Here is a 24,990-nt window from a genome sequence, read left to right on the forward strand (position 1 = left end):
TGATAGTTTTGTCCATTCCCTTGGTTTAAAAGCCAACTATGCTGCAGACTCCCCTATCTATGACGCTGGCCCAGATCTTTATCATAAACTCCAGAGCCATTTTAGCTGGCTGATTACTAGATATCACTTCATAAACCACAGCTCCCCAACCTGAATGCATCTTCTCCTCCCCATGCTGATCCTCCTCCTGTTCTAGTAGTGACATCACAGCTCTCAGCTGCTCAGAGACAGCTGGGTTCTTTCTTTTGCACATCTGTTTTTAAGAAATCTCAAATCTACCTCTTTAATACCTCTCCAGATCTTTAATTCAAGCTACCATTACTACTTATTTGTATTCATTTCAACAGTTCCTGACTCCATACTCACCATATAATTCACTGTCTACACTGTAGCATTTTTTAAGTGTAAAGAGCATTCATTTATTCACTCAAAAACCCTTCATTGGTTTCCTGTCACCATACTTAATATTCTTACAGGTCATTCATGTTCTCACCTCTGCTTACCTTTGTAGTGGCATCTTGACCACCCCACCCCCACCCCCTGTACTTTACACATGTCACATTACTTTTCAGTTCTTGAAACCTGTCACCTTCTTCCTTCAGGCCTTTATATATACGGAGTCCTCTCTGCCAGTCACTCCTCTCGCTCTTTTTAGCCTGTCTATGTTCTTTGGGACTCCACTGGGAAGATTTTACTGATAGAAACTGGACTGGGTACCAAGTACCCATCCTTTGTGCTTCCACAATACTCATACTTCCCCAGTTCCCTTCACACATTTTTGTTCATCAGGCTACACAAGCAGGAGTAAGATCTGTTCACTGTCTAGCAAAAACTATTTACTGGGTGCTGGTGAGGTTTTACGGAAGGAATGAATCCACAGGAACTTGCTCAGTCCAAGGGGAGATATTTGCTTTGTGGCCTTAAGCCTCTCCAACCCTTCTGTGAGATGGTTGTCCTTTTTTGGTCTATTCCCCACCCAGTTAATCCTTTAAAGTATTGCCTACTGGGTCATTGTCACTCCCCTGCTTAGATTTCACGTGTTCATTGTGACCTATAAGAGTCCAGAGACTGCTGCCCTCTGGGCCTGGGCCTGTCATTCAGCTGGCAGCACAAGATGCCCCACCATGTCCTATCTTGTTTTGTGACTGCCCTTACTGATGCTTGAGGGCATGGCCCAGTATAGTAGACATCAGTTTGCTGGTTACCTGAGGAAAAAGCAAGACAATGGATGAATAGTTGAGATAAATGATTTTAAATAAGCTGATCTAAAACTCAAGAAACTTAACATAAATATTTGGAGTTGTCTCTGAATGTTACTCCTGCTGACACTCCCACATGACTGATCTAACTTCTTTCCTGCTATAGGCCTGGGCTCTAACATCTTCCGCCTGCTGGACAGTCTGCGGGCCCTGTCAGGCCAGGCTGGATGCCGCCTCCGTGCCCTGCATCTCAGTGATCTGTTCTCACCACTGCCCATCCTGGAGCTGACACGTGCCATTGTGCGAGCCCTGCCCCTACTGCGGGTCCTCTCTATTCGTGTTGATCACCCCAGCCAGAGGGACAACCCTGCTGTACCAGGGAATGCAGGGCCCACTAGCCACATAATTGGAGATGAGGAGATACCAGGTGAAGCACTGCATATATGTGTGTGTGTGTGTCCACACAAATGTTCAGGTGCATTTGTGTGGAGAAGGTAGGAAGACCTCTAGTCCAGGCCTGGCACCACTCATTCCTTAAAGAGGGAATGAAATCCATTCCCTCTTTAGAGCCTGTTGTTCAAAGATAACCATGGGCTGGAGAGGGCCCAACCACTATAAGCCCAGTAGGAAGTGACCATGGTAAATCAGTTTCTAGTAAAGTGGTGTAGGTACCTCTTCAGTATATTCCCTTAGATACAGTATGTTTCCTATGTCACTACTCTGCACACTCATATTTGCTTAGTCTTTCTGAACTAAAGGCTCCAGCAGGGCAAAGACTAAATCTCCTATTTAGTGCTTTGCTCCCAGAACCTAGCATAGTACCTAATGTGGAGTACACACTACACTCAATGACAAGTAGATGAATGAGTTTAGTGAATCTCTAAAGGACAGGATGGGACCTGCTGCGGGAGAAGAGGGATGGCCAGCTAGAATCTTTCCTCCCTACTATATCCAGAAAACTGCCTGGAACAGCTGGAGATGGGATTTCCACGGGGAGCCCAACCAGCCCCACTGCTCTGCTCTGTACTGAAGGCCTCAGGTTCTCTGCAGCAGCTGTCTCTGGATAGTGCCACCTTTGCCTCTCCCCAAGATTTTGGGCTTGTGTTACAGACACTCAAAGGTAGGACTCAGCTGAAATGGTAAAGGGAGGGTAGGAGACCTCCATACTGTTCTTCAGGAAAGCTAAGGCCCATGGCCTCTGCCCCCATGCAGAGTACAACCTAGCCCTGAAGAGGCTGAGCTTCCATGACATGAATCTGGCTGACTGTCAGAGCGAGGTGCTCTTTTTGCTACAGAATCTGACTCTTCAAGGTAGGTTCTTTATCCAGAACCTGGGGCATTCCTGGGTCTTCACTGCAGCTCTGCCACAGTCTCACTAAATGAGCAAGCCACTATTCTTTTCTTGCCCTTATGTCCTCACCTATAAAATGGGTTAGAAAACCTGCACAATCTTCTTTCTAAAAGGTCCCAAACTCCATTCTTCCTAAACATTGGAAGATTACTCACTTTTAAAGTGCCTCACTCAAGTTTTTCTTACTTTTAAATAGCTGCAGAAATAATGGTGGTGGGGAAGGATAAATACGCTGTTTGCCCCTAATCCCCACCCCTGCATAGAGGGAAAAGAGGTGAATCAAGAACTGTTCATGCAGAGAACCCCCCAATAGTAGAATATCTGGGCTCAGTCTCTGTTTTGAATCTGATTAGTTCCAGTCTTCCTTGGGGTCTTAGACAAATTCCCTTTTCTGGGCTTCTATAAAATGTTCACCACCTCCCCCCCCTTGCTAGGGCCAACTGGGGTAGGATGGGTAGCACCAAATCCTAACGTTAGCCATCAGAATTTATTCTAATTTCTCTTGACAGAGATTACCTTTTCCTTCTGCCGTCTCTTTGAGAAGCGCCCGGCCCAATTTCTGCCTGAGATGGTTGCTGCTATGAAGGGCAACTCCACACTGAAGGGCCTCCGGCTGCCAGGGAACCGCCTGGGTGGGGGCAGGGCCCTGGGAAGGGACAGGGGGAAGGACCCAATCCTTTGACTTAGAAACTTAGTGGATGAAGGCACAGGCCTTCCCACTGGGGAACATGGGGGTTGGAATATCGTTGTGTGCTGAAGCTTCAGGAGGGTGGGCTTCTCCCTACCAGAATGGGGTTGGCATCCCCTTGTTCCCCTGGTTGTAGACATTTCTCCCCTTCTTCCTAGGGAATGCTGGCCTGCTGGCCCTGGCAGATGTTTTCTCAGAGGATTCATCCTCCTCTCTCTGTCAGCTGGACATCAGGTACTTGGGGCTGGGGATGGGACAAGGGATGGAACTGCAGGGATATAGACTAGGGATTAATTATTTCCTAGGTGTGTCTAATCCATCTCATCCCTACCAGTTCCAACTGCATCAAGCCAGATGGCCTTCTGGAGTTCGCCAAGCGGCTGGAGCGCTGGGGCCGTGGAGCCTTTGGTCACCTGCGCCTCTTCCAGAACTGGCTGGACCAGGATGCAGTCACAGCCAGGGAAGCCATTCGGCGGCTCCGGGCCACTTGCCACGTGGTTAGCGACTCGTGGGACTCATCCCAGGCCTTCGCAGATTATGTCAGCACTATGTGATGGGGCCCATGCTTCACAGGCCCATGCTCAGTACCATCAGCTTGCAGGGGCTGAGACATGGGTTGTGACATGGGCTGCCCAGAACTCCCAAACACCAGTTCTGTCTTTCTCTTTCTGCCACCTTTTTTTCTCTTTTTTCCTTCTTCCCTTGCACTGAGGTCCTGGAGGCCTTGATGGGACTCAGCAAAGGCATTTCCACAACTGAGCGTAGAGCCTTTGGGCCCCTTACCCCAGTACTCTGGGAACCTGGGCCAGGTTACAGTGCTCATCAGTCACTGGGGACAGCTCCCCTCCCCCTGCCTGAGGTTCCTGTTTTGCCTCCTCAAGCAGGTACCCAGGCTTTAGAGAAGTTTAGGAGTGTCCATTACCAGGCCTCTTCTCCACTGGGCTTACCATGCTGCTCCCAGGCCTCAGTCCCTTTCATACCTTTATTCCTTTCTTTTTTTTTAACCAAAAAAGGTTTTCTTATAAAATAAACTTTGGGCAAACATCATGCATCCTTGATGATTTTTGTCCCAGAAAACAAAATTCAGTAGGGTCCTATAGGGCAAGGAGCCCCTTTTCCCTGTCTCTTTCCTCTGACTGCTACACCCAGACCAGCTGGTTATCAGCAGAGGCCCCGCTGCTCCTCATGGGAACGCTGGTGGAAGACGAATGTGATGGCAGTGGAGGCAGCATCCCAGGCAGCCTGGAGTACCTCATCCTTGAGCCCCCGCTTATCAGTGTTATGATTCCACTGAGCCAGGTCTGAAGTACAGTCAGCACCATCAGGGGGTGGCCGGACCTGGTGGTTGTTGACACAGCGGCGGCAGCGCAACCTAGGGGCAGAGGACAGAGTCGTGGTAACTACAGAGCCCATCTCTATGCTGTGCAGGGAGTTCAGAGGTAATGGCTAGTAAGGGCCACCTACCTGTCATGTGTGTCACTAAGGCTAGCCTCATCCAGGGTAAATAGCTCCTTCAACTCGCCCAGAGAGAAGTGCCGCTCCACATCCTGCTCTTCATCCACCACACAGCTGCTCAGTGCCTTCTTGTGGCTCTGGCGCTGAAAGATCTTCTCCTCAATGGTTCCTGCCTGGGGTGGAGAGACCCAAAAACACATGGCTAAGTCATCCCTGTACACAGGGTGCAGGAAAACCTAGGGTTTGAAACTATAGCCACCCAAGAGAAGGGGAAATAAAACTAAAAATCCTATAGCAACACATCTGCTCTGCTGAGCCCATTTTCCCAGTCTGTCTGTTGGGAACATGACTTGTACATATCAGCTCCCCCAGGATATTTTCTGTACAAATGGGAGTGTTTCATGGCCTGGCTAAATTCCTTCAGAGTGAGCTGGGTTTGCAGCAGCTTGACCAGTGCTCCACACCAAGCCCAGGTCTCTCTCTCTCACTAAAAATCATTAGCATATCACAGGCCATGACCTGTGCACGAGGATACAAAGAAGAATCAAAGATGATCCCTATTCCTGACCTCCTAGGCTAGCTAGTGGGAGAGACCTAAGCTAACTGTATAATAATAGAAACCTATACAGGATAACCAAGGGCCCACAGAGGGATGGTAGGGGGAAAAAGTGTTGGAAAGCTTGAAAAATGATCCTTGAATTCAATTTTTAAAAATGAATACATGGTTTACAAGGGGAGAGAGAAGGGAAAACTAGGTAGGCCTCACACAGGAGCAAAGGAATAAGCATGACCTACTAGAGGATTGAGAACTTGAGCCTGTCTAGAGGATAGTGGGAATGTAGTCAGATTTGAGAAAGTCAGCAGAGGTCATACTGGAGAAATATGAATGCCAGGCTGAAAGAGCTTGGTCTTGTCCTGTAAGTGACAAAAAGCAAAATCAGAATTTTTCTCAAGTTCATTCTAGAAGCAGTATGTAAAGAACAGATTAAGACCAAAGGTTAAGAATTAGGAAGTTAAAAAAAAAAAAAAAGAATTAGGAAGTTGCTGCAGTATTCAAGTAAGAGAGGGCTGTGATGTTGGTATGGGACAGAGAGGAAAGTTAAAGAAATTTCCAGAAGGTAAAAATCAATAGTAATTTGTTGTTAGGAAACAGAGAAATTGTCCAGTAGGAGATACCCAGGTTTGGGTTGGCTGGATAATAGAGTCATTAAATGAAAAAATTCAGAAAGGAAATTAATTTAATCATCATGCATCCAAAGTATTCATAAGACACCAAGCGGAAATGTACAACACGGGATGGAAATGTGGGTCTAGGACCCAGGTAAGAGATCCAGGCTAAAAATTTAGAGATCTGTCAATGTAATGAGTGTATATAATCACAGAGATAGGAAAACCAGAGTGGAATTTCCAAAGCAAACAGAATTTTAAAGATTAGTGGTGGTCAATAGTGTCAGATACTCAGAGGAAAAATATCAAGAGTTCCTTGTTTTGGCAATTAGGAAGCCAACAGTACATTCAAAAGCAGGCTGAATGGCGTAAGTGGTCTGATAAGTGAGTGGAACGTGAGGAAGTGAAGTTAGTTTGTGAGCTCTGGAAAAATGTGGCTGTGAAGAAATAGAAAGTAACCCAAAGTAGTGGCTACAACTGGACAGAAGATTAAGAAACTGTTTTAAGGTGAGCACTACTCGAGCATGTTTATAGACCTGGGGAAATAAAGGAAAATTTAACTAAGAAAGGAAAGGATGGGAAACAGTCTAAGGCAAGGCTAGAATGATAAGCCTCAAACAAAGAAGGAAATTATCTTCCTCTGAAATGGGAAGGGAAGAGCAGGTGTGGAGATTTACAAAAGAAAGGCTAGAAAATTTAAGCCTGGTAGCCTGCATTTTCTGTGAAGTAGAAGACAAGGTCTCTGCAAAAAAGAAATGAGAGACCCTAATGAAGGTTAGGTAAGAAACTTGAGGCAAGTGGTGAAGGCTTGAAGTGGCTGTTGAAAGAAACAAGATACAACCCAGCCCAAAATGGAACATGTGAATTTGTAATAGTGATGATCTATACCTGCACATTTTATCTGGTGCAGAAGCTGAGAACAGCTGTAATTATCCAAGTGGAGAAGGTATTATGGAAAGAGTGGCTGAAAGGATATATAGTAAGAATCAAGCCAAACAGAAAGAGAAGTCAAGCCAGACTGGGGGGAGGTAGGGTACAAAGCACATTAGGTTGAAGCAGATAAAATGTGTATCTGGGTATGAGATGGGTGTGTCTCATGGGTATGAGAAAGTTGGAAGGATAGGAAGTGAGAATAGAATGATATCTATTAAAGTTTTGGGTACTAGGTATAGTTTTGGTACTATTTAAGTTCTAGAGTATGGGCTTGGGAGTAGTTAAATGAGAGGTATTAGGAGGTCAAAGAAACATGAAGGGCCAGAGTGCTAGATAACTCCATGGTCCTTGAAGTCAAGATGATTTGGGAAAAAAATGAAGACTGGGCTGGCATCCAAAGTCATCAATGAATTAGGAAAACAGCATAGGATAGAGGACTATAACAAGGAAGAAAAGAGAGTAGTGAAGTCAGATAACATGAGCTTTAAAAGAGAACTATAGGTGGATGGTCTGAATGACAACACAGCACTTGGCTAATGCCAACACCACTTCTTAGCCCCATGGGACACAGGGACTTTAAGAAGATTACAAGCCAAGTGGCCAGACAGAAATCAGGTATGAGGGAAAGCAGGTGGGAAGAGGATGCAGGGGTGTGTTAACCATAGAACAGGTGTCCAGACGGCATAGTAAGGTTTTGAAAAAATGGGGTGGAAAGAGGAAGAAAGAACAGAATAAAGGACTCTGGCTAAGCCCATAGCCTGGCTACTGCTAGAGGCAGAGGGGCCAATAAGAGGCACTGAGAAAAACCTAAGATGGTCCTGAAGATCTCATGACCCACCCCTACTATGACCACTGTCACCATCCTTACAGACAGCAGGCGATAGATATAGCAGGTCTTCTTTTGACCGTCACGCCAGACCCGGGCCATGGCTTGTTCATCATTGGCTGGGTTCCAGTCAGGGTCAAACATGACCAGTCGGTTAGCCCCGATGAGATTGAGGCCACAGCCTCCAGCTTTGCTGCTTAGCATGAAGACAAAATCAGGGCTCTGGAAAGAGAGGAAGCAAGAGAAGAACCACCTCTTGCAGCCTGAACTAGAATCCTACTCAACCCAGCCAACTGTTCTCTCACACATCTGTATTCTTACGCTGTAAGGACCACTAATTTGTCTGCCTACTAATTTCCCCACCCCGCCATCACCAACCAACCTAACCCTGCCACACCCAGCAGAAAAGGAGGGGGAAAAAAGGAAAAATCAAAGAGACCCTAAAGCAGAGCACCCTTATAGCTTCTCTATCACCCCTTGATTCTGATGGTACTGCATTGGTAGTGTGGGAACAGAGGTTGTACATTTACCAGCGGATTGTTAAAGCGTTCCACAACCTTGGCTCGCTTCTTAATGGACATTGTGCCATCCAAGCGGACATATAAGTACCTGAAGGGGAATCCAAAGATCAAAACACAAGAAGGTGCAGAGCCCTGCTACCAAAGGAACTGAACAATGCTTGAGGCTATTTGTGTACAGCCTGGGGACCTAAACTCCCAAAGGGACAGGCAGGGAGCTAGGGCCCAGGACTCTGTCCACTGGGATTACCTGAAGGACTAGGGGGCTATTCTGCTTAGAGGTGGAACTGGGACCATCACAGAAATAAAACAACAGATGTTTTCTGGGAAGCTCCTCCCGTACCCACATCTTGGCCCATATCCACCAGTCAGAACACCAACTCTTCCTAGCAGGACAGTTGGGGAGGCACCACTTTAGTAAACCAATTAGGCTCTTTCCTACCTTCGGGCCCGACAGAGCTTCTCAAAGAGGTCCAATGTCTGAGTGTAATTGGACACCAGCACTACTTTGTCACTGCTGCGGCTTCGGGTCACTGCCAGAATGTAATCAAGGACTAGCATCTTACCTGGAGAAGTCAGCAACCATTAGTTCTCAACAGGCCATCCCAGTGCCCCAGGAGTCTTACTCTTGATATCAAGCCTTGAGGCAAGGATACATCTAGCACAAAGAGACAATCTCCCACCCCTCCCCCAAAGGAGCCCAAAGACTGGCTTACCTGACAGCTGGGGCTCTAGTGCCTTGGCGCTATAAGTAGGGGGGAATATTTCCAAAGCACCTTCAAAGCCATCCTCCTCTTCCACACACTTGTCATAGATTAGAGCTGGATCTGAAAAACAAAAACAAAACACAAAATGCCAGTTATGATGCTTTCTGGAATTTCCACTTCAATGCTCATGGGAACCCCCTCTAGAAGCCTACTCAGCAGACCTTCCTCAGCCCCAGACTTGCTTGGGCCCAAATCCCAGGATACAGTCCGTTCCATCTGGACAATCCTGCTCACTAGTTAGTGTGTTCTCCCAACAAAAACGGAACTATACCGAGAGGGCAACGTTTGCTAATTTTCTTCCTAACATTTTATTATGTACATGTATGCATGCACATACGCATACAGAGTCTCACATACACCAAGCGTTGGTTGGGCAGAGGATAAGGTAAACTTTCCCAAACAAAGGGTGTGGTTTACGGAGTACACAATGTAGGGTTCATACCTCGGGAAGGGCTAGAATCACATGTGGCCTTTATGAGGACTCTAAACAAATTTGGAAGATGCCTGGACCATACAGGAGCCTATCCTTCCTTACGCACTCTTAGAGGACCTCAGAACATGGACCCAACTCACGATTACAAAGCTTCTTTAGTAAGGTAATGGAAGAAAGGGAAGACACAGTCATCTTGCCCTCACGCAACTCTTCTGCTGGCTTGGCCTGTTTCAGAAACCTCTTGTATAATTCAGTCTGAAGGGGTGTCAGCCTGAAAAAAGAACAGTTGGGTCAGTGGGAAAGGATGGACCACACTTCAGCCCTGAAGACACCATGAAAGCCCAGCCATGGCTCAAAGGCTGAGCTTTTTTTTACACACTCACTCTATACCCCCTCCTCAGTTGAGTTCAGTACCTACAACAAACCACCTGCTCAATCTTCACAGGCAGGTATTTAGAAAGGATATCAGATGTCCTCCGTATCAAACACCTAGGAAGACAGGGTAAAAAGACAAGAGGCTGGTAAAAATGCCATATTAACTACTGGAATAAAAGCTACCACCCAAAGAATCCAAAAGACTACCTTTTGTAGTATCAAATGTCAGAGAACCACCAGCCCTATGGCAAAGAAATCTTTTTTTTTGTTTTTTTTAAGATTTTATTTATTCATGAGAGAGAGAGAGAGAGGCAGAGACACAGGCAGAAGGAGAAGCAGGCTCCATGCAGGGAGCCCAATGTGGGACTCGATCTTAGAACTCCAGGATCATGCCCTGGGCTGAAAGCAGGCACTAAACTGCTGAGCTACCCAGGGATCCCCCTGGCAAAGAAATCTTTATGAGGGTCTCAGTCATGGGAACAAAGACCCTTTCAAACAACCTACCTTACATTGACAACGCTTTGTCTTCCTCTTCAAACGTTTAGCTGGTCTTCAAGAGAGGGCCAAGACCTCCCACTGAGTCTGGTGCTCAGACAGGGAAAGCAAGCTGCAAACCACTAAATCCTTAGGGGAGTTTTTGTTTGCATTTGCCCAAATACCACTTGGCCCAAGGTTCAAAGAAACTAAGTTCATACCTCCTAGCAGACTAGGAAGGACAGGGATTAGACACCTAAGGAGTAGCTCCTAAGAACGCAGTGATTCTCTTTCCTACCATCTAAAATTGGGGGGGAGGGGAGGAGACAGGACCCCAGGATATAAACCATCAAGTGTATTACCTACAACAGAGGAGTCCCAGATGTACTTGTCCCCTTGATTATGTGGACACTATGGAAAAGCCTTCTTAGTCTCGGAGCCACATCCCTCCTTCAGATCTATTTCTATCTGTCAAAGAAGGCTATGCGGCCTGAGAAGGGAAGGCTGGTGCTTTAACTCTGAGACCAACTGACAGGAAGCTTTGCTCAGGGAATCTAGCAACATCAGAGAAAAGCTTCCTCAACATGATGCTAAGCAGCCCCAAACCAGATTATAGAACCTAGGCCAGGAAGAAAGCAAGGACTTGGCCTGCAAGACACCTCCATTTATTCAGTGACCCTGATCAGGGCACAGATCCCACTCCCTAGAATCCCAGCCCTTACAGGCCAAGGCCCCAAAAGATTGGACTTGGATGGTTGAGTAGGCAATTCTGATGACCTAACTTGGGGGAAAGTCCTGAAGAAAGGTGCTGCTGTCTAGCCCAGCCCCCACCCTGCCATTACCTATTCACAATGCTGGTGAGCTCCCGCAGCCGCTCTTCGCCTAGCTGTCTGTCCGCCTCACTGGCAGCTGCATCTCGACCCTTCAAAATTGGCAACTCGAAATGCTTCTTGAACTCATGGGCAGTTCCTAAGACAAGAGAAAAGGGAAAATTAAAGCATTAAAGAATGTAAAAAGAGAGAAGACTCGTTCTTTTCCCTCCTCGCTTGTAGTCATGCTGTGCCAGCCACGCACTCCCATGGGGCATGTTTCACAAAATGGAAGAAATCAAGGACTTGCTGCTCATGGCCAGGCAAAGGATGCCAAACCTGTCAAGATCAAGAAACATATGAGTAAAGTGAAGTTTAGAGTTTGATGGAGCAGATACCTTTATATCTTGGTCATCACACACAAAGAGAAGACAGAGAAACTGAAGCAATCCTAGGTTTGGCAGTCAAAGAGCTGAAATGAACCTAACACAGTGATCTGAACTGTATTAAAATTTTAAAAATTAAAAAAAAAAAAGAATGTAAAAAAGGAATGATTATCCCACTGCCAATAATGACAGACTACTTTGTTATAGACCACTTTCCTGTCAAGAACAAAGGTGGACAATTACAGGCAATTTTGTTTGAACGGATCAGAGACCTAGTAAAGCAAGTGGGGACTGAAAGGCCTCAGAGACAGATTAACATTCAAATACATACCTAATTACATTAAATATAAGTGGACCAGGTAATCCAATTAAAAGACAATTGTCAGACTGGATTTTTTTTTTTTTTAAGATTTTTTACTTATTTATTCATAGAGACACACACAGAGAGAGAAGAGGCAGAGACACAGGCAGAGGGAGAAGCAGGCTCCATGCAGGGAGCCCGACGCGGGACTCGATCCTGGGTCTCCAGGATCACACCCCAGGCTGCAGGCGGCGCTAAACCACTGCACCACCAGGGCTGCCCTGGAATTTTTTTTAAAGCCCATCTATAGGCTGCTTGTAAGAGATGAAGTAGCATGAACCAGTGCAATGAAGTACTGATACCTGCTACAACATGGATGAAACATCACATACACTAAGTAAAAGTGAGATGCAAAAGGTCACATACTGTATGGTCCATTTATATGAAATGTCAGAATAGGCAAGTCCACGGAGACAGAGCAGACTGGCGACTGTCAGAGTTTGAGGGAAAGGAGAGATAGGCAGTGACTGCTACTGAGTACTGAGTTTTCTTTTGGCCAGGAATAAAAAAGTCAGGTATCTCACAAATGAGGATCTCCAGTGGCCAATAAATACAATAAAAGGTGTTCAATTTATTCAACATTAGGCAAATGCTATCAGGTATCACCGAAAACCCACCAAATGACTAAAATTTTTAAAAATCTCTCAGATAAATAGTGGTCATGATAGAGAGCAGAGGTCAGCAAACTATAGCTGTGGGCCAGCCATTTGTTTCTTTAAATAAAGTTTTATTAGAACACAACCACATCCATTCATTTACATTCTACGGCTGCTTTCTTGCCATAGTAGCAGCGCTGAGTAGACAGTATGGCCTGCAAGTCTAAAATACTATTTAGCCACTTAAGAAAAAATTTGCTGACCCCAGACATAGAGCTACTGGAATTCTCTTATACTACTGGCATAATCACTACTAGAGCTGAACACATGCATAGCATATGACCTAGCAATTCCACTTGCAGGACAGAGAATGCATATTTACACAAAAGAAATGTACATTATGCTCAGGTAAAGACATACAAGAATGTTCACAGCAACATTATTCAAAAGAATGAAAAACTGGAAACTCAACTGTCCATCACCAGGACAGACAAAAAAATTCTAGTATATTCATAAAAATGGAATAGTATAAGGGGATGTGCGTGGCTCAGTTGGGTTAAGTATCCAACTCTTGATTTCAGCTCAGGTGGTGATCTCAGGGTTGTGGGGTTGAGACCCACATCAGGCTTGTGCTGGGCATGAAATCTGCTTAAGATTCTCTCTCCCTCTACCTTCTGCTCCCCTCTCTCAAAAAACAAACAAAAGAAGAGATTAGTATACAAAGAAAAAAATTAACTGCCAGGAGCAACAACATGGATGAATCTCATAAACATAATGTTGAACAAAAGAAACAGGAATATATACTGTATATTATTTAGCCAAGGAATATATACTGTATTACTCCATTTATATAAAGTCAAAAATAGGCAAAAACCAATCAGGTGTCAGAAGAGTGTGCTTCCCAGGGAAAAGGAGAGAACAGTAATTAGAAGAGGGTGCTGCTAGGAGCACCTGGGTGGCTCGATTGGGAATCTGACTCTTGTTTTGGCTCAGGTCACAAACTTAGGGTACTGGGATCAAGCCCCCACACTGGGCTCCACATTTGGCATGGAGTCTGTTTGGAATTCTTTTTCTCCCTCTCCCTCTGCCCCTTCCCACTTGTGTTCACTTGCTCACTCTCTCTAAATTAGTAAATAAAATATTAAAAAAAGGGGGGGGGTACTCTACTGCAGAGATGGTGGCAGTAATTGATCTGATAGTGGTTACACCAATGTGTTAACTTTATGAAAATCTTGCTGCTTAGCTGGTTCTCATGTATAGTTCTCTTCCTGAGCACTGGCAAGTTGGGGTGGCACGAACAAACCCTCCCACAGATACTTATGTGCAAGAACTATCTACCTGTGGTTGCTAAAGGAAGGGACAAGGGAGTTATTGTTTAATGGATAGCATTTCAATTCTTCAAGATAAAAATAGTTCTGGAGATGGATGGTGGTGATGGCTGCACAACAAGGTAAGCATATTTAATGATACTGAGGGACGCCTGGGTGGCTCAGTGGTTAAGCATCTGCCTTGGGCTCAGGGCGTGATCCTGGAGTCACAGGATTGAGTCCCACATCAGGTTCCCTGCATGGAGTCTGCTTCTCCCTCTGCCTGTGTCTCTGCCTCTCTATGTCTCTCATGAATAAATAAAATCCTTTAAAAAAAATGATACTGAACTGTACACTAAAAGGCAGCTAAAAAACAAAAACAAAAACTGTCCAAGACCATCTGCCTTAAGGCCAACGCTCTTGTGAGGCAGCTAGGCTGTGATGAGCAAAAATGCCTGGGGTAGTGTTTCCAGCCCCAGCTCATAGTCACACCACACTGTGCATAGCCCCTGTCACCTCTGCAGTAGAAAAATAACTGGACTGGGCCTTGTTGAGTTGTTCAGTAGCACCAAGGTCCCCCCCAATGGCTAAATTACTCCCTGACAAAAGCAGCCTTCCTACAAGAGTGCCTAGTGACCTACATATAACTAACATTCTCTCCTTTCTCTCTTCAGCTAGAGTTACATTCCCAAGGCCAAAGCAAGGCTCCTTTCCAATGTAGCAGACAAGGCTGGTTTCTTACCCAGAATGCCTGAATTAACAAAATGTACCAAGCTGAAATACTCAAGGAGATCATTCTGGATGGGGGTCCCAGAGATAAGCACCCGTCGGCTGGTGTTCAAGCTGTCCAGGGCCTGGTAAGTCTGATTCTCAGAGTTCTTAAGTCTGTGTCCCTGCAAGGAAATTAATTTTCACTTAGGCCTCGGCATGATGTGGAATCCCTCATGATAGCAAAGTCTTCTGTAAACAGGAAAAGAGGAATCACAAACATTACGGGTCCTAGGATCTTGGGAACTGGGTAGAGTGCAACAAGAATGAGAATTTACCTGCTTGCCTAGGGAGAAAAGTCAGGTTCAAGAGATAGACTGTTAGCTTCCAGACCACCAGTGCTACATCCATAAAGCAAGGATTTCCTAGATTCCATTATCTACCCTCCTTTTCCCCACCCCAACCTCCAGAGCCTTAGCAGGCTGCCTATCCTCTTCAGAGACATTTTGCCATGTTCTAGACTCCTGTTTTCAGGGAATCCTCCCTCCCCATAAGCCCAACCAGCCCAGAACCTCCGGAGCCAGATGCCTTCTGGATTGGTCTACAGGCCATCTCTCAGCTGTGAGAGCTAAAGGGACTTGGCCCAGGCTCCTCCTTCCCTCTCCCTGCAGAATCCACAGCTCATATACCTAAAGAGCCTCTCCCTGCCTCCTTTTGTAGCTGTTCCCCAATCCCTATTCTCCCTGTCACCCATCCCTCATATACACCACTGTTTTATCTCTCTTTTTTAAGCCTTTTTCAAGAGGGTTGTAAAGGACCCTATTATCTTCCCTGTTTCCCCAAGAACCACATGGGCAAGATCAGGTCTGTGCCTCTTCCATCCACAGGCCCCATTTCAGCCTGTACTGAGCAAGGCATTCAAAATGCAATCACCAATGAAAGAATGAACAAGTCAGCATGCCCCCCCCTCTGGTCAGCCTTGTACAATGGAATTAAACACAGACCCTTTACTGAACCTCCTGTCTCTAGGATCAAGTCCAAGCTCATACTTTAGCATTTCTCAGTAAGACCCCAACTAACTTCTCTGACAACTCTCCACAGCTGGTCTTAGTCCAAGAAGCTGTAACTCTTCATGCTGGATTTCCTTAGGTCTCTTTGCCCATGCCATTTCTCTGCCCAGAATTCTCTCCCACAGGCCAATTCCTCAAAGGTCATCTCTTTTGCAAAGCCTTCCTCAATGACCCCAGCTTGTTGGTCTCTCCCACTTCCACGCTCCTATGGTGCTCCGTACATAATAGCTGTTTGCTGAATCTTTTCAAAGTGCCAGGCACTGTACTAATAGGAAGCACTTCCCTTATATTCTCTTCTGTAATCCAGATAACAATCAGATGAGTGGGAATTGTAATACCTATTTTAGAGAAAATGAAGGTCAGAAAGGTGAACAGTTTTCCAAAATCACACTGGTAGTAAATAGCAGAACTAGGATTTGAACTCAGGTATGTGTGGTTCCAAGCACTTGTACTACTCTGTCTCTCATCTACTGCTATATATACTAGAGACTAATCATACTCTACTATACTTAATCTCCTCAGCTAGACAGGAACTTCTTAAAACAGAAACCATGTCGGGCGGCCCAGGTGGCTCAGCGGTTTAGCGCTGCCTTCAGCCCAGAGTGTAATCTGGAGACCCGGATCGAGTCCCATGTCGGGCTCCCTGTATGGAGCCTGCTTCTCCCTCTGCCTGTGTCTCTGCCTCTCTCTGTCTCTCATGAATAAATAAATAAAATCTTAAAAAAAAAAAAAAAAAAAGAAAAGAAAAGAAAAAGAAACCATGTCAAATTTGCCTCTATATAACTTGGTGCGTAGGACAGAGCCCCAAACAGAGAACTGTTCAGTAAATGTCTGTTGAATGAAATGAATGAATGAATGAATAATCAGTATTGCTATTAAAGTAGAATTAGACATAGAATTTCAATCTTTAAGAATGACTGCATGTTGTATACCTAAAACTAATGCAATGTTATATGTCAATTACATCTCAAAAAATATTTAAGACATCCAAAACAAATTAAAAAACTAAAAATGACTAGAGGCTATAAGCACTAGCCCTGAAGGAGAGAAGGCTCAGATCTGGAGCCCAAGAGGGAAATGAAACTTGTGAGGAAATTACCCAAAAGACCCTAGGGAAATAGGTGTCAACAACTGGGTCCCCCTAAACTGAAGCTCCCTGATGGGCGGCATCATGGGACCCCCAGGACCTGACACATAATAGGCACTTAATAAATAATCCAGGGGATCCCTGGGTGGCGCAGCGGTTTGGCGCCTGCCTTTGGCCCAGGGTACGATCCTGGAGACCTGGGATCGAGTCCCACATCGGGCTCCCGGTGCATGAAGCCTGCTTCTCCTTCTGCCTGTGTCTCTGCCTCTCTCTCTCTCTTTGTGTGACTATCATAAATAAATAAAAAAAATTTAAAATAAATAAATAAATAAATAAATAAATAAATAAATAAATAAATAATCCAGTAAATGAACTGAGCTGACACATTATCCTTGTGGGTCTCTGTGGAAGGGAAAGCCAATCCCAGCTCCTTATGAGAATACCCAGACTTCAGACCCACCTCCTTCCACTATCACCCAGAGATTTAAAACCCAAACTCTCTGGAGTGGCTGGCTGGTTCAGTCAGAGGAATGTGCTCTTCTTGATCTCATGGTCATGATTTCAAGTCCCACACTGGGTTTTGGCTCTGTGCTCAAAAAACATGTTGGTTGGTAGGTTGACGTCAAGGGCTCTCCCTCTCACTGTGTCCTCTAAGGCAACAAGCTCTGTCCTTAATATTCCCCAGAGACTGGGATGCCTGGGTGGCTCAGTTGGCTGAGTATCTGCTTTCATCATGATTTCGGGGTTCTGGGATCGAGCCCAGCATCGGGTTCCCTGCTCAGAGGGGAATCTGTTTCTCTCTCTCTCCCTCTGCTCCTCCCCTTGAATCATCTCACTCATGCTTTCTCAAACAAATAGAACCTTAAAAAATATATACATATGGACACCTGGGTGGCTCAGTGCTTGAGCATCTGCCTTCAACTCAGGGTGTGATCCTGGGATCCGGGATCGAGTCCTGCACTGGGCTCCCTGTGAGAAGCCTGCTTCTCCCTCTGCCTATGTCTGTGTGTGTCTCTCTCATAAAAAAATACATACGTCTTTAAAAAAAACATTCTAAAAATAAATCTATATATGTATGTCATATTATATACATACATACATACATACATATATTCCCCAGTAACTGACACAGCCCTTAGATGACAGTTCTTAGGACATTTCTTTTTTTTTTTTTAATAAATATTTTGTGTTTATTTTTTTTTTTTTAATTTTTATTTATTTAAGATAGTCACAGAGGGATCCCTGGGTGGCGCAGCGGTTTGGCGCCTGCCTTTGGCCCAGGGCGCGATCCCGGAGACCCCGGATCGAATCCCACGTCAGGCTCCCGGTGCATGGAGCCTGCTTCTCCCTCTGCCTGTGTCTCTGCCTCTCTCTTTCTCTCTGTGACTATAATAAATAAATAAAAATTAAAAAAAAAAAAAAAAGATAGTCACAGAGAGAGAGAGAGGCAGAGACACCGGCAGATGGAGAAGCAGGCTCCATGCACCGGGAGCCTGACGTGGGATTCGATCCCAGGTCTCCAGGATCGCGCCCTGGGCCAAAGGCAGGCGCCAAACCGCTGCGCCACCCAGGGATCCCTCTTAGGACATTTCAACACTTTTTCCTACCACCCAGACTGCTGGGAGTCAAGTACCTCATCACATATGACCAGTCCAACACTCCCTTTCTGGAGGACTCCAACATGAAGGCGGAAAGTCTCATAGGAAATGATGAGGATGGGAGAAGGCACTCGGGCTCCACGCTGATTCATGAATCCTTCTATAATAGAAAACATGTCAAGGGAACAAATCTAGAATATCTTAAAGAAAAAGAGTTTGTCGATTCTTTAATTTTGCCTGGAAATAACTATCTCCACTATTTTCCATGGGAATTCTCTTCCATCCCCCTCATTGCCCTCAGCCTGCTGGCCATCAGTGAGCATATATACAAGAAAGGAGCAAGTTGTATGGAAGAGTGCAGCCAACTCTATTAAGGCTCCATACCTAGCTTTTGGTCTATCTCGTCCTTAGAGCCTCCGTCAATGGCCAGAGGTTGGATCCTCCCTCCAAGCCATTTCCCAACTTCATTGTACCAGTTCTTCACCAGGCTAGAGGGTGACACCACCACTGCCTTGTCAATTTCTGGTTTGCACTCTGGACTCTGGCGCAAAAGCGTCCATATCAACGTGATGCACTGCAGCGTCTTGCCCAGGCCCATCTCATCAGCCATGATGCAGCCGTGGCTGCCAGGGATACGCCGACTGGTGACACACTCCCACAGGAACTTTACTCCCTGGGGAATAACAGCATTCAGGCCACTTTGGTACCCACACCGGTGCTGCCCCAGGGATGGCAGCCTCCCATCCCATACCTCTTTCCCCCCAGTCCCTTTTACCTCTCTCTGATGAGGCCGCAAGACCTTACTGAGAATAGGATCCACAACCACATGGACAGGGAGTTTTTCCCTAAGAAAACACAGCAAAGAAAACATGTAGCTCAGACATGTGCAAGGATACGCCCTCAGGAAGTTGTATCCTGCTGACCCAGAGGCCACAGAGGCAGCTGCCTAAGAGAGGACTTTTGTGGCCTGATAATCATACCATAGCAAATTTTTGCTCCAGGAGTTAGAAAGTGAGGAGAGGGTTCTCTATGTCATCAATCCCTCCAGCTTTCCTGAGCAAGCTTGGCAAGAAGATGAACACCCACCAACTAAACATGCCCACAAACTCTTTGCTACACATTCTCCTTCCCCACCTAACCCACTCTCTGGATGGTGGTGCAGTGGTTATGACAGCACTCTGAATACATGCCAGTCCCAAGGAAAAAAATCACACCAAAATGCCCTCTGCCCTTCCAGGTACGTGCACTTAACAGAAGACTAGACCTGCCCAAGAAATACCAATGTACATACTTGTCAAGCTTCATCTGGTCATGGGCGCTCAGTGGGGGAGGCTCGTACAAAACCAAGGCACCTTCTTCCAAAGGGTCATGGAGGGCCCGGCGGACCCCAGCCCTTTTGAGGCCCAATGCCCGAAAGCCCAGGGGACCTAGAAACCAACAATCTGTCACCTGAGCCTCTGTATTGAAGAGATCAGCAGGCCCAGCTCAAATGCCTATCCTTCACATAACCTTTCCTAAGCTTGCACATGACCTTCTCTCTTCCAGAACCTCTCCAAACCTAGCTGGGCACCTCTATCTATTATCCTAGTCTGCATCAGATTAGCATTTTTCCCATCTTACTTATCCCATTTAACTATAAACTTCTGGAGGGCCAGGTCTTGTTCATCTCAAATCAATCCTAGAAAGGTCTAAAACTCAAAGAGGCCTTTGAAGATGGAGAACTCTTAGGAGTTGGCCTCCTCCCTCCCCAGCCCATTTTAGCACTATGCTATATCCTACACAGGCCAGGGAAAAACTCTGTGGAACCAGGCCTCAGTCAACCTCAGAAACAAGATGCTACTAAATTCACTCAGACTGAATGAAGCCTGGGCCCATCAGCCACCAGGGCCCGCCCCCAGGAGCTTCCCAAGTATTGGCATATCCCACCAAGAGGAGGAGGGGCAGTTAGTCCTGGCAGCTCTTGCTGAAGCTATCAAACACAGCCTTCATGCAGGCCTCTGGAGTGTTACCCCACACACTGTCACCACTGGGCTGGCATCTTCAATTCCAAGGTAAGCATGTATTCACAAAAACAGAGGTTTTAAATTATTCAGATACATTCAAACATGATTGATTAAAAAAACAGAAAAGTCTCCATTTTTACCTTGATAATTTGGAATGGGGATTTTAAAAGGCTTTGACAAAATGCTTCGAATAAACGCTTCCTAAAAAAGAAACAGGGATTCAGGACTGATTAGAGATTTTTTTTTTTTTTTTAAATTTTCATTTATTTATGATAGTCACAGAGAGAGAGAGAGAGAGAGAGAGAGAGAGAGAGAGAGAGAGAGAGAGGCAGAGACACAGGCAGAGGGAGAAGCAGGCTCCATGCACCGGGAGCCTGACGTGGGATTCGATCCCGGGTCTCCAGGATCGCGCCCTGGGCCAAAGGCAGGCGCTAAACCGCTGCGCCACCCAGGGATCCCTTTTTTTAAAATTTTTATTTATGATAGTCACAGAGAGAGAGAGAGAGGCAGAGACACAGGCAGAGGGAGAAGCAGGCTCCATGCACCAAGAGCCTGACGTGGGATTCGATCCCAGGTCTCCAGGATCGCGCCCTGGGCCAAAGGCAGGCACTAAACGGCTGCGCCACCCAGGGATCCCGATTAGAGATGTTCTAGGATATTTTTACAAATGCAGTCTAAAATGCCTATTTAGGGGTACCTGGGTGGCTGAGTCAGTTGAGCATCTGACTCTTGGTTTCAGTCAGGCCATGATCTTGGGGTCATAGATCAAGCCCCACATCAGGCTCTGTGCTCAGTGAAGAGTCTGCCAGAAATTCTCTCTCCTCCTCTCCCTCTCCCCCTCTCCTACTTGCACACACTTTCTTGCTCTCTCTAAAGTAAATAAACCTTAAAAATAAATTTTTTAAATAAAATGCCTATTTTTAAAAAAATTTTTTTTTAAGATTTTTATTTATTTATTCATGAGAGACAGAGAGACAGACAGAGACAGAGACAGAGACAGGCAGAGAAAGAAGCAGGCCCCATGCAGGGAGCCCAATGTGGGACTTGATCCCGGGGCTGCAGGATCACCCTGGGCCGAAGGCAGGCGCTAAACCACCGAGCCACCCAGGGATCCTCCTAAAATGCCTATTTAAAGGTAATACATTCAGAGCATTGTATTTTGATTACATCTCACTCAGATGCATCTAGAACAGAAGGAAATGTACTCCATTATTAGGTTATTAGGTTTTATACAACAGCTTTCATCTTTAAGGCTTTATGTACAATTCTACAAATACTCAGGGACAGCAAAGTACCACTGGCAAGTGCCCAGCTTCCATCAGCCACAAGGCTTAGACTCGTTTGTTTATAAAAGGCCATGCCAGCAAGGACAACTAACTATTCCCTAGGGTACAGCACCTTAAGAAGAAAGCACCACACTTACCCAACCCCAGTACTAACAACTCTGATGTCTGGATACAACCACTCTCCTACAGGGCTACATCTTCCCAGGCATACATCACATTTCTTTTGTTGTAACAGTTCTGCCTATTGCATCTAATTACTACATCAGCCTCCTTGGGAACTAACTAGACCTTCAAAAAATAGCAGCAGTAACAGGAACAGTAGTATTATTAAATAATATTAACAACAGCAAAAATGACAACAGTCATGATGACTATAACAGTGTATAACAGGTGCAGTGCTAAGCACTAGAGATGCCCACATTCAGGCTGCCATTGAATCCTCACTACCAGCACTATGAGGCCCATTATTACTGGTATCTCCACTGTACCAGATGGGCATATTGAGACTGAGTGGTTAAGTCACTGTCCCCAGTCACAGGGCCATGACGGGTGCAGGACTTTCCTGGTTTCCAGGACCCTTACTTTAACCAGTGGGCAGTATGGCCTCCTAATCCAACCTGTTTAAGTACAGCCATATGGATCAGCCCAGAGTCAGCATCTTCTTGCCATGGTAAAGCACAAGAGAGGGAACATGAGAAAGAGGATAGAAGGCCAAAAAATCACCAAAAGAAAAATGGGACAAGGGTGCCAAGAAGTAGACATACATAGGTCGTAGAGAAGAGTGGCCTTGCTGCCTCTACCTCAGGGCCTACAGAAGCCTCTGTGCCAGCACCTCAGCCTGGAACCAGCACTGGACTATGGGGCTGGGGCCGAAGAACAGGCAGGGGAGTCCATAGCACCAGCTCCTGGGGTAACTCTGACAGCTCCCATCAACATTCTGGTCTTCTGGTCTATAGATCTCTGAGCTCTTTGGGGAATTACAATGGTCTGTGAACCTCTACAAAACAAGAGCTGAAACCCAAGAAAGCAAGGAGAAAATAAGAACAGAAACCTAAAGGTAGTTTTAATGTAAATACATTATTGGAAAAAGAAATAATGAAAAATATTACCCTCAAGCAAAATGGTAGTTTAACAAGGAAAAAGCAAACCTATCTTGCCCTGAACTTTGTACCTTTTTATTCTGACCCATTTCTACAAAGATTATAAATTTCTAGAAACTCAGCGTACTTTTTTAAGATTTTAGATATTTAAGAGAGAGACAGAGAGCATGAGCCTAGAAGGAGAGGGGGAAGCAGGCTCCCTACTGAGTCGGGAGCCCGATGCAGGGCTTAATCCCAGGACCATGACATGAGTCAAAGGCAGACACTTAACTGACTGAGCCGCCCAGGCCCCCAGAAACTAACTCAGTGTACTTTAAATAGGAAAAATATAATTAATATATTTGACAATCTACTAGAAGATAGAAAAATAATGTGGAGAACTGACCGTGACACTAAATAACATGATTGGGGGAGGGGGGGGTCAAAGAAAGGCCCAAATTGTTTGCCTATTTCTTTGCAGCTGGATGAAATCTTATATTGACTATTTTTAATTACTGTGATTATTCTAACTATGAATGGCAATGATAATGAGAAGCTTGTATATGAACAATGCTAACGCAAAGCCACCCTTAAGTCGAAAGAGAGGAAAAGGATGGGGCACCTGGGTGGCTGCTGGTTGAGTGTAGCTTCTTGATTTCAGCTCAGGTTGTGATCTCAGGGTCTTGGAGTCACTGCATTGCATCTTTTGCATTGTCACTGCATCATTTGCATCATCAGGCTCCACACTCAGCAGGGAGTCTGCTTCTTTCCTTCTCCCTCTGCCCCTCCCCTAGCTCTTGCATGCATGCTCTCTCAAATAAATTAATTAAACAAACAAATAAGGAAAGGAAAGAGAATTCCTATCTAATTTGGCTTCAATACTAAAACTGAAGTATTATTTTTTAAAGTTTTTTTTTTTTTTTTTAAGTAATCTCTACTCCCAACATGGGGCTTGAACCTATAACCCCTGAGATCAAGACTGTCATGCTCCACTGACTGAGCCAGCCAGGCACCCCAAAAAATGGAAATATTATTTTCAAAATTGTCAACATAGAAGGCTAGATTTGAGGCTCTGAGTAGCCAAGAATTTAACTTAAAAAGCAAGACTTTGGGGACACCTGGGTGGCTCAGTGGTTTGGCGTCTACCTTCGGCTCAGGGCGTGATCCTGGGGGCCCGGGACCGAGTTCCGCATCAGGCTCCCTGCGTGGAGCCTGCTTCTCCCTCTGCCTGTGTCTCTGCCTCTCTCTTTCTCTGTCTCTCATAATAAATAAATAAAAACTTAAAAAAAAAAAAAAAAAAAAAAGGCAAGACTTTGAACTACAAGCTTGTGCAACCACTGTGGCAGAATGAGCATCCCTGGCCAAAAACATGAGGACACAGCCTACAAGACTTACCATGGCCAGCCTCCTGAAATCTGGTCTCATAAGACGGGCAGAGGCATGGGAAAGAGCATGCTCTCACTTTCTTTAGTTATGGAAAACTCATAGCCTCCTTTCCTTCTGATAGAAGAGGGAGAGCAACCACCTTCCCGACCAAGGTCAAAGGTTCCCTTTTCTGGACGTTCACTCTATCAGTTCTGCCCCATGTCTCCTGTATCTCAACCTCTCCCTCTCTACTGGGTCTTTCTCAACAGCATTTAAAACATGTTTAACTCTTATAAACAAAAATTATAAATTTTTTTTTTAATTTTTTATTTATTTATGATAGTCACAGAGAGAGAGAGAGAGAGGCAGAGACACAGGGAGAGGGAGAAGCAGGCTCCATGCACCGGAAGCCCGATGTGGGATTCGATCCCGGGTCTCCAGGATCGCGCCCTGGGCCAAAGGCAGGCGCCAAACCGCTGCGCCACCCAGGGATCCCCATAAACAAAAATTATAAACAAAAATTCCTTTGAGGCCCCTGGGTGGCTCAGTCGGTTAAGCATCCGACTCTTGACTTCAGCTCAGGTCATGATCTCAGGGTCCTGGGATGCAGCTCCATGCTCAGCAGAGAGTCTGTGATTCTCTGTCCCTCTCCCCCTGTGCACACACACTCTCTCTCTAAAATAAATAAATTTTGGGACGCCTGGGTGGCTCAGTGGTTGAGTGTCTGCCTTTGGCTCAGGTTGTTATCCTGGGGTCCTGGGATTGAGTTCCACATTGGGCTCCCCACAGGGAACCTGCTTCTCCCTCTGCCTATATCTTTGCTTCTCTGTGTCTTATGAATAAATAAATAAAATCTTTAAAAAATAAAATTTTAAAAAACAAAAGCAAAGATTCCTTTGACCTCTTATCTCCTCCCCTTCAAACTTCTAGAAAGAGTTGTCTGTCTCCCCTTTCTAATCTTCCACTCCTCTGAAATGACTCTAAGATCACCAATGGCCTACATGACCTAAATTCCAGTGGACGTGTTTCTATCCTTATCTGGCTAGACAAAGCTGGTTATTCTTCTCAAATATTCTCTGCCTTTGACTACCATGACACCGCTTTCCCACTATTCTGCCTCTCTAGGACCTCATGCTCAGTCCCCTGATA

General features: G+C 45.5%; 2 protein-coding genes across 7 annotated transcripts in view; one reads left to right on the forward strand and one right to left on the reverse strand.

The window, feature by feature from the left end:
* The window catches only part of LRRC41 (leucine rich repeat containing 41), an 18,057-nt gene extending 13,772 nt beyond the window's left edge, over positions 1-4,285 (forward strand). For all 4 annotated transcript variants that reach the window (XM_025991908.2, XM_025991911.2, XM_025991910.2 and 1 more), the window contains exons 5-10: positions 1,366-1,626; positions 2,155-2,319; positions 2,412-2,510; positions 3,060-3,182; positions 3,397-3,472; positions 3,573-4,285. In XM_025991908.2, coding sequence (XP_025847693.1) covers positions 1,366-1,626; positions 2,155-2,319; positions 2,412-2,510; positions 3,060-3,182; positions 3,397-3,472; positions 3,573-3,792 — 944 coding nt within the window. In that variant the 3' untranslated portion in view covers positions 3,793-4,285. The remainder of the gene's footprint in view (positions 1-1,365; positions 1,627-2,154; positions 2,320-2,411; positions 2,511-3,059; positions 3,183-3,396; positions 3,473-3,572) is intronic.
* Positions 4,207-24,990, reverse strand: part of RAD54L (RAD54 like) — a 25,783-nt gene continuing 4,999 nt past the window's right edge. Inside the window, exons 4-19 of one of the 3 annotated variants that reach the window (XM_072724095.1) lie at positions 20,252-20,312; positions 20,035-20,146; positions 19,400-19,535; positions 18,884-18,953; positions 18,493-18,781; positions 18,144-18,268; positions 14,388-14,538; positions 11,029-11,155; positions 9,752-9,826; positions 9,478-9,608; positions 8,854-8,964; positions 8,580-8,703; positions 8,150-8,228; positions 7,662-7,841; positions 4,703-4,866; positions 4,207-4,610 (exon numbers count right to left, since the gene is read on the reverse strand). In XM_072724095.1, the coding sequence (XP_072580196.1) occupies positions 4,400-4,610; positions 4,703-4,866; positions 7,662-7,841; positions 8,150-8,228; positions 8,580-8,703; positions 8,854-8,964; positions 9,478-9,608; positions 9,752-9,826; positions 11,029-11,155; positions 14,388-14,538; positions 18,144-18,268; positions 18,493-18,781; positions 18,884-18,953; positions 19,400-19,413 (1,851 nt within the window). In that variant the 5' untranslated portion in view covers positions 19,414-19,535; positions 20,035-20,146; positions 20,252-20,312 and the 3' untranslated portion in view covers positions 4,207-4,399. The remainder of the gene's footprint in view (positions 4,611-4,702; positions 4,867-7,661; positions 7,842-8,149; positions 8,229-8,579; positions 8,704-8,853; positions 8,965-9,477; positions 9,609-9,751; positions 9,827-11,028; positions 11,156-14,387; positions 14,539-18,143; positions 18,269-18,492; positions 18,782-18,883; positions 18,954-19,399; positions 19,536-20,034; positions 20,147-20,251; positions 20,313-24,990) is intronic. The other 2 variants (XM_025991914.2, XM_072724096.1) reach the window with 2 other exon arrangements.

This window comes from Vulpes vulpes, chromosome 10 (genome assembly GCF_048418805.1).
Source record: "Vulpes vulpes isolate BD-2025 chromosome 10, VulVul3, whole genome shotgun sequence".
Lineage (NCBI taxonomy): Eukaryota > Metazoa > Chordata > Mammalia > Carnivora > Canidae > Vulpes > Vulpes vulpes.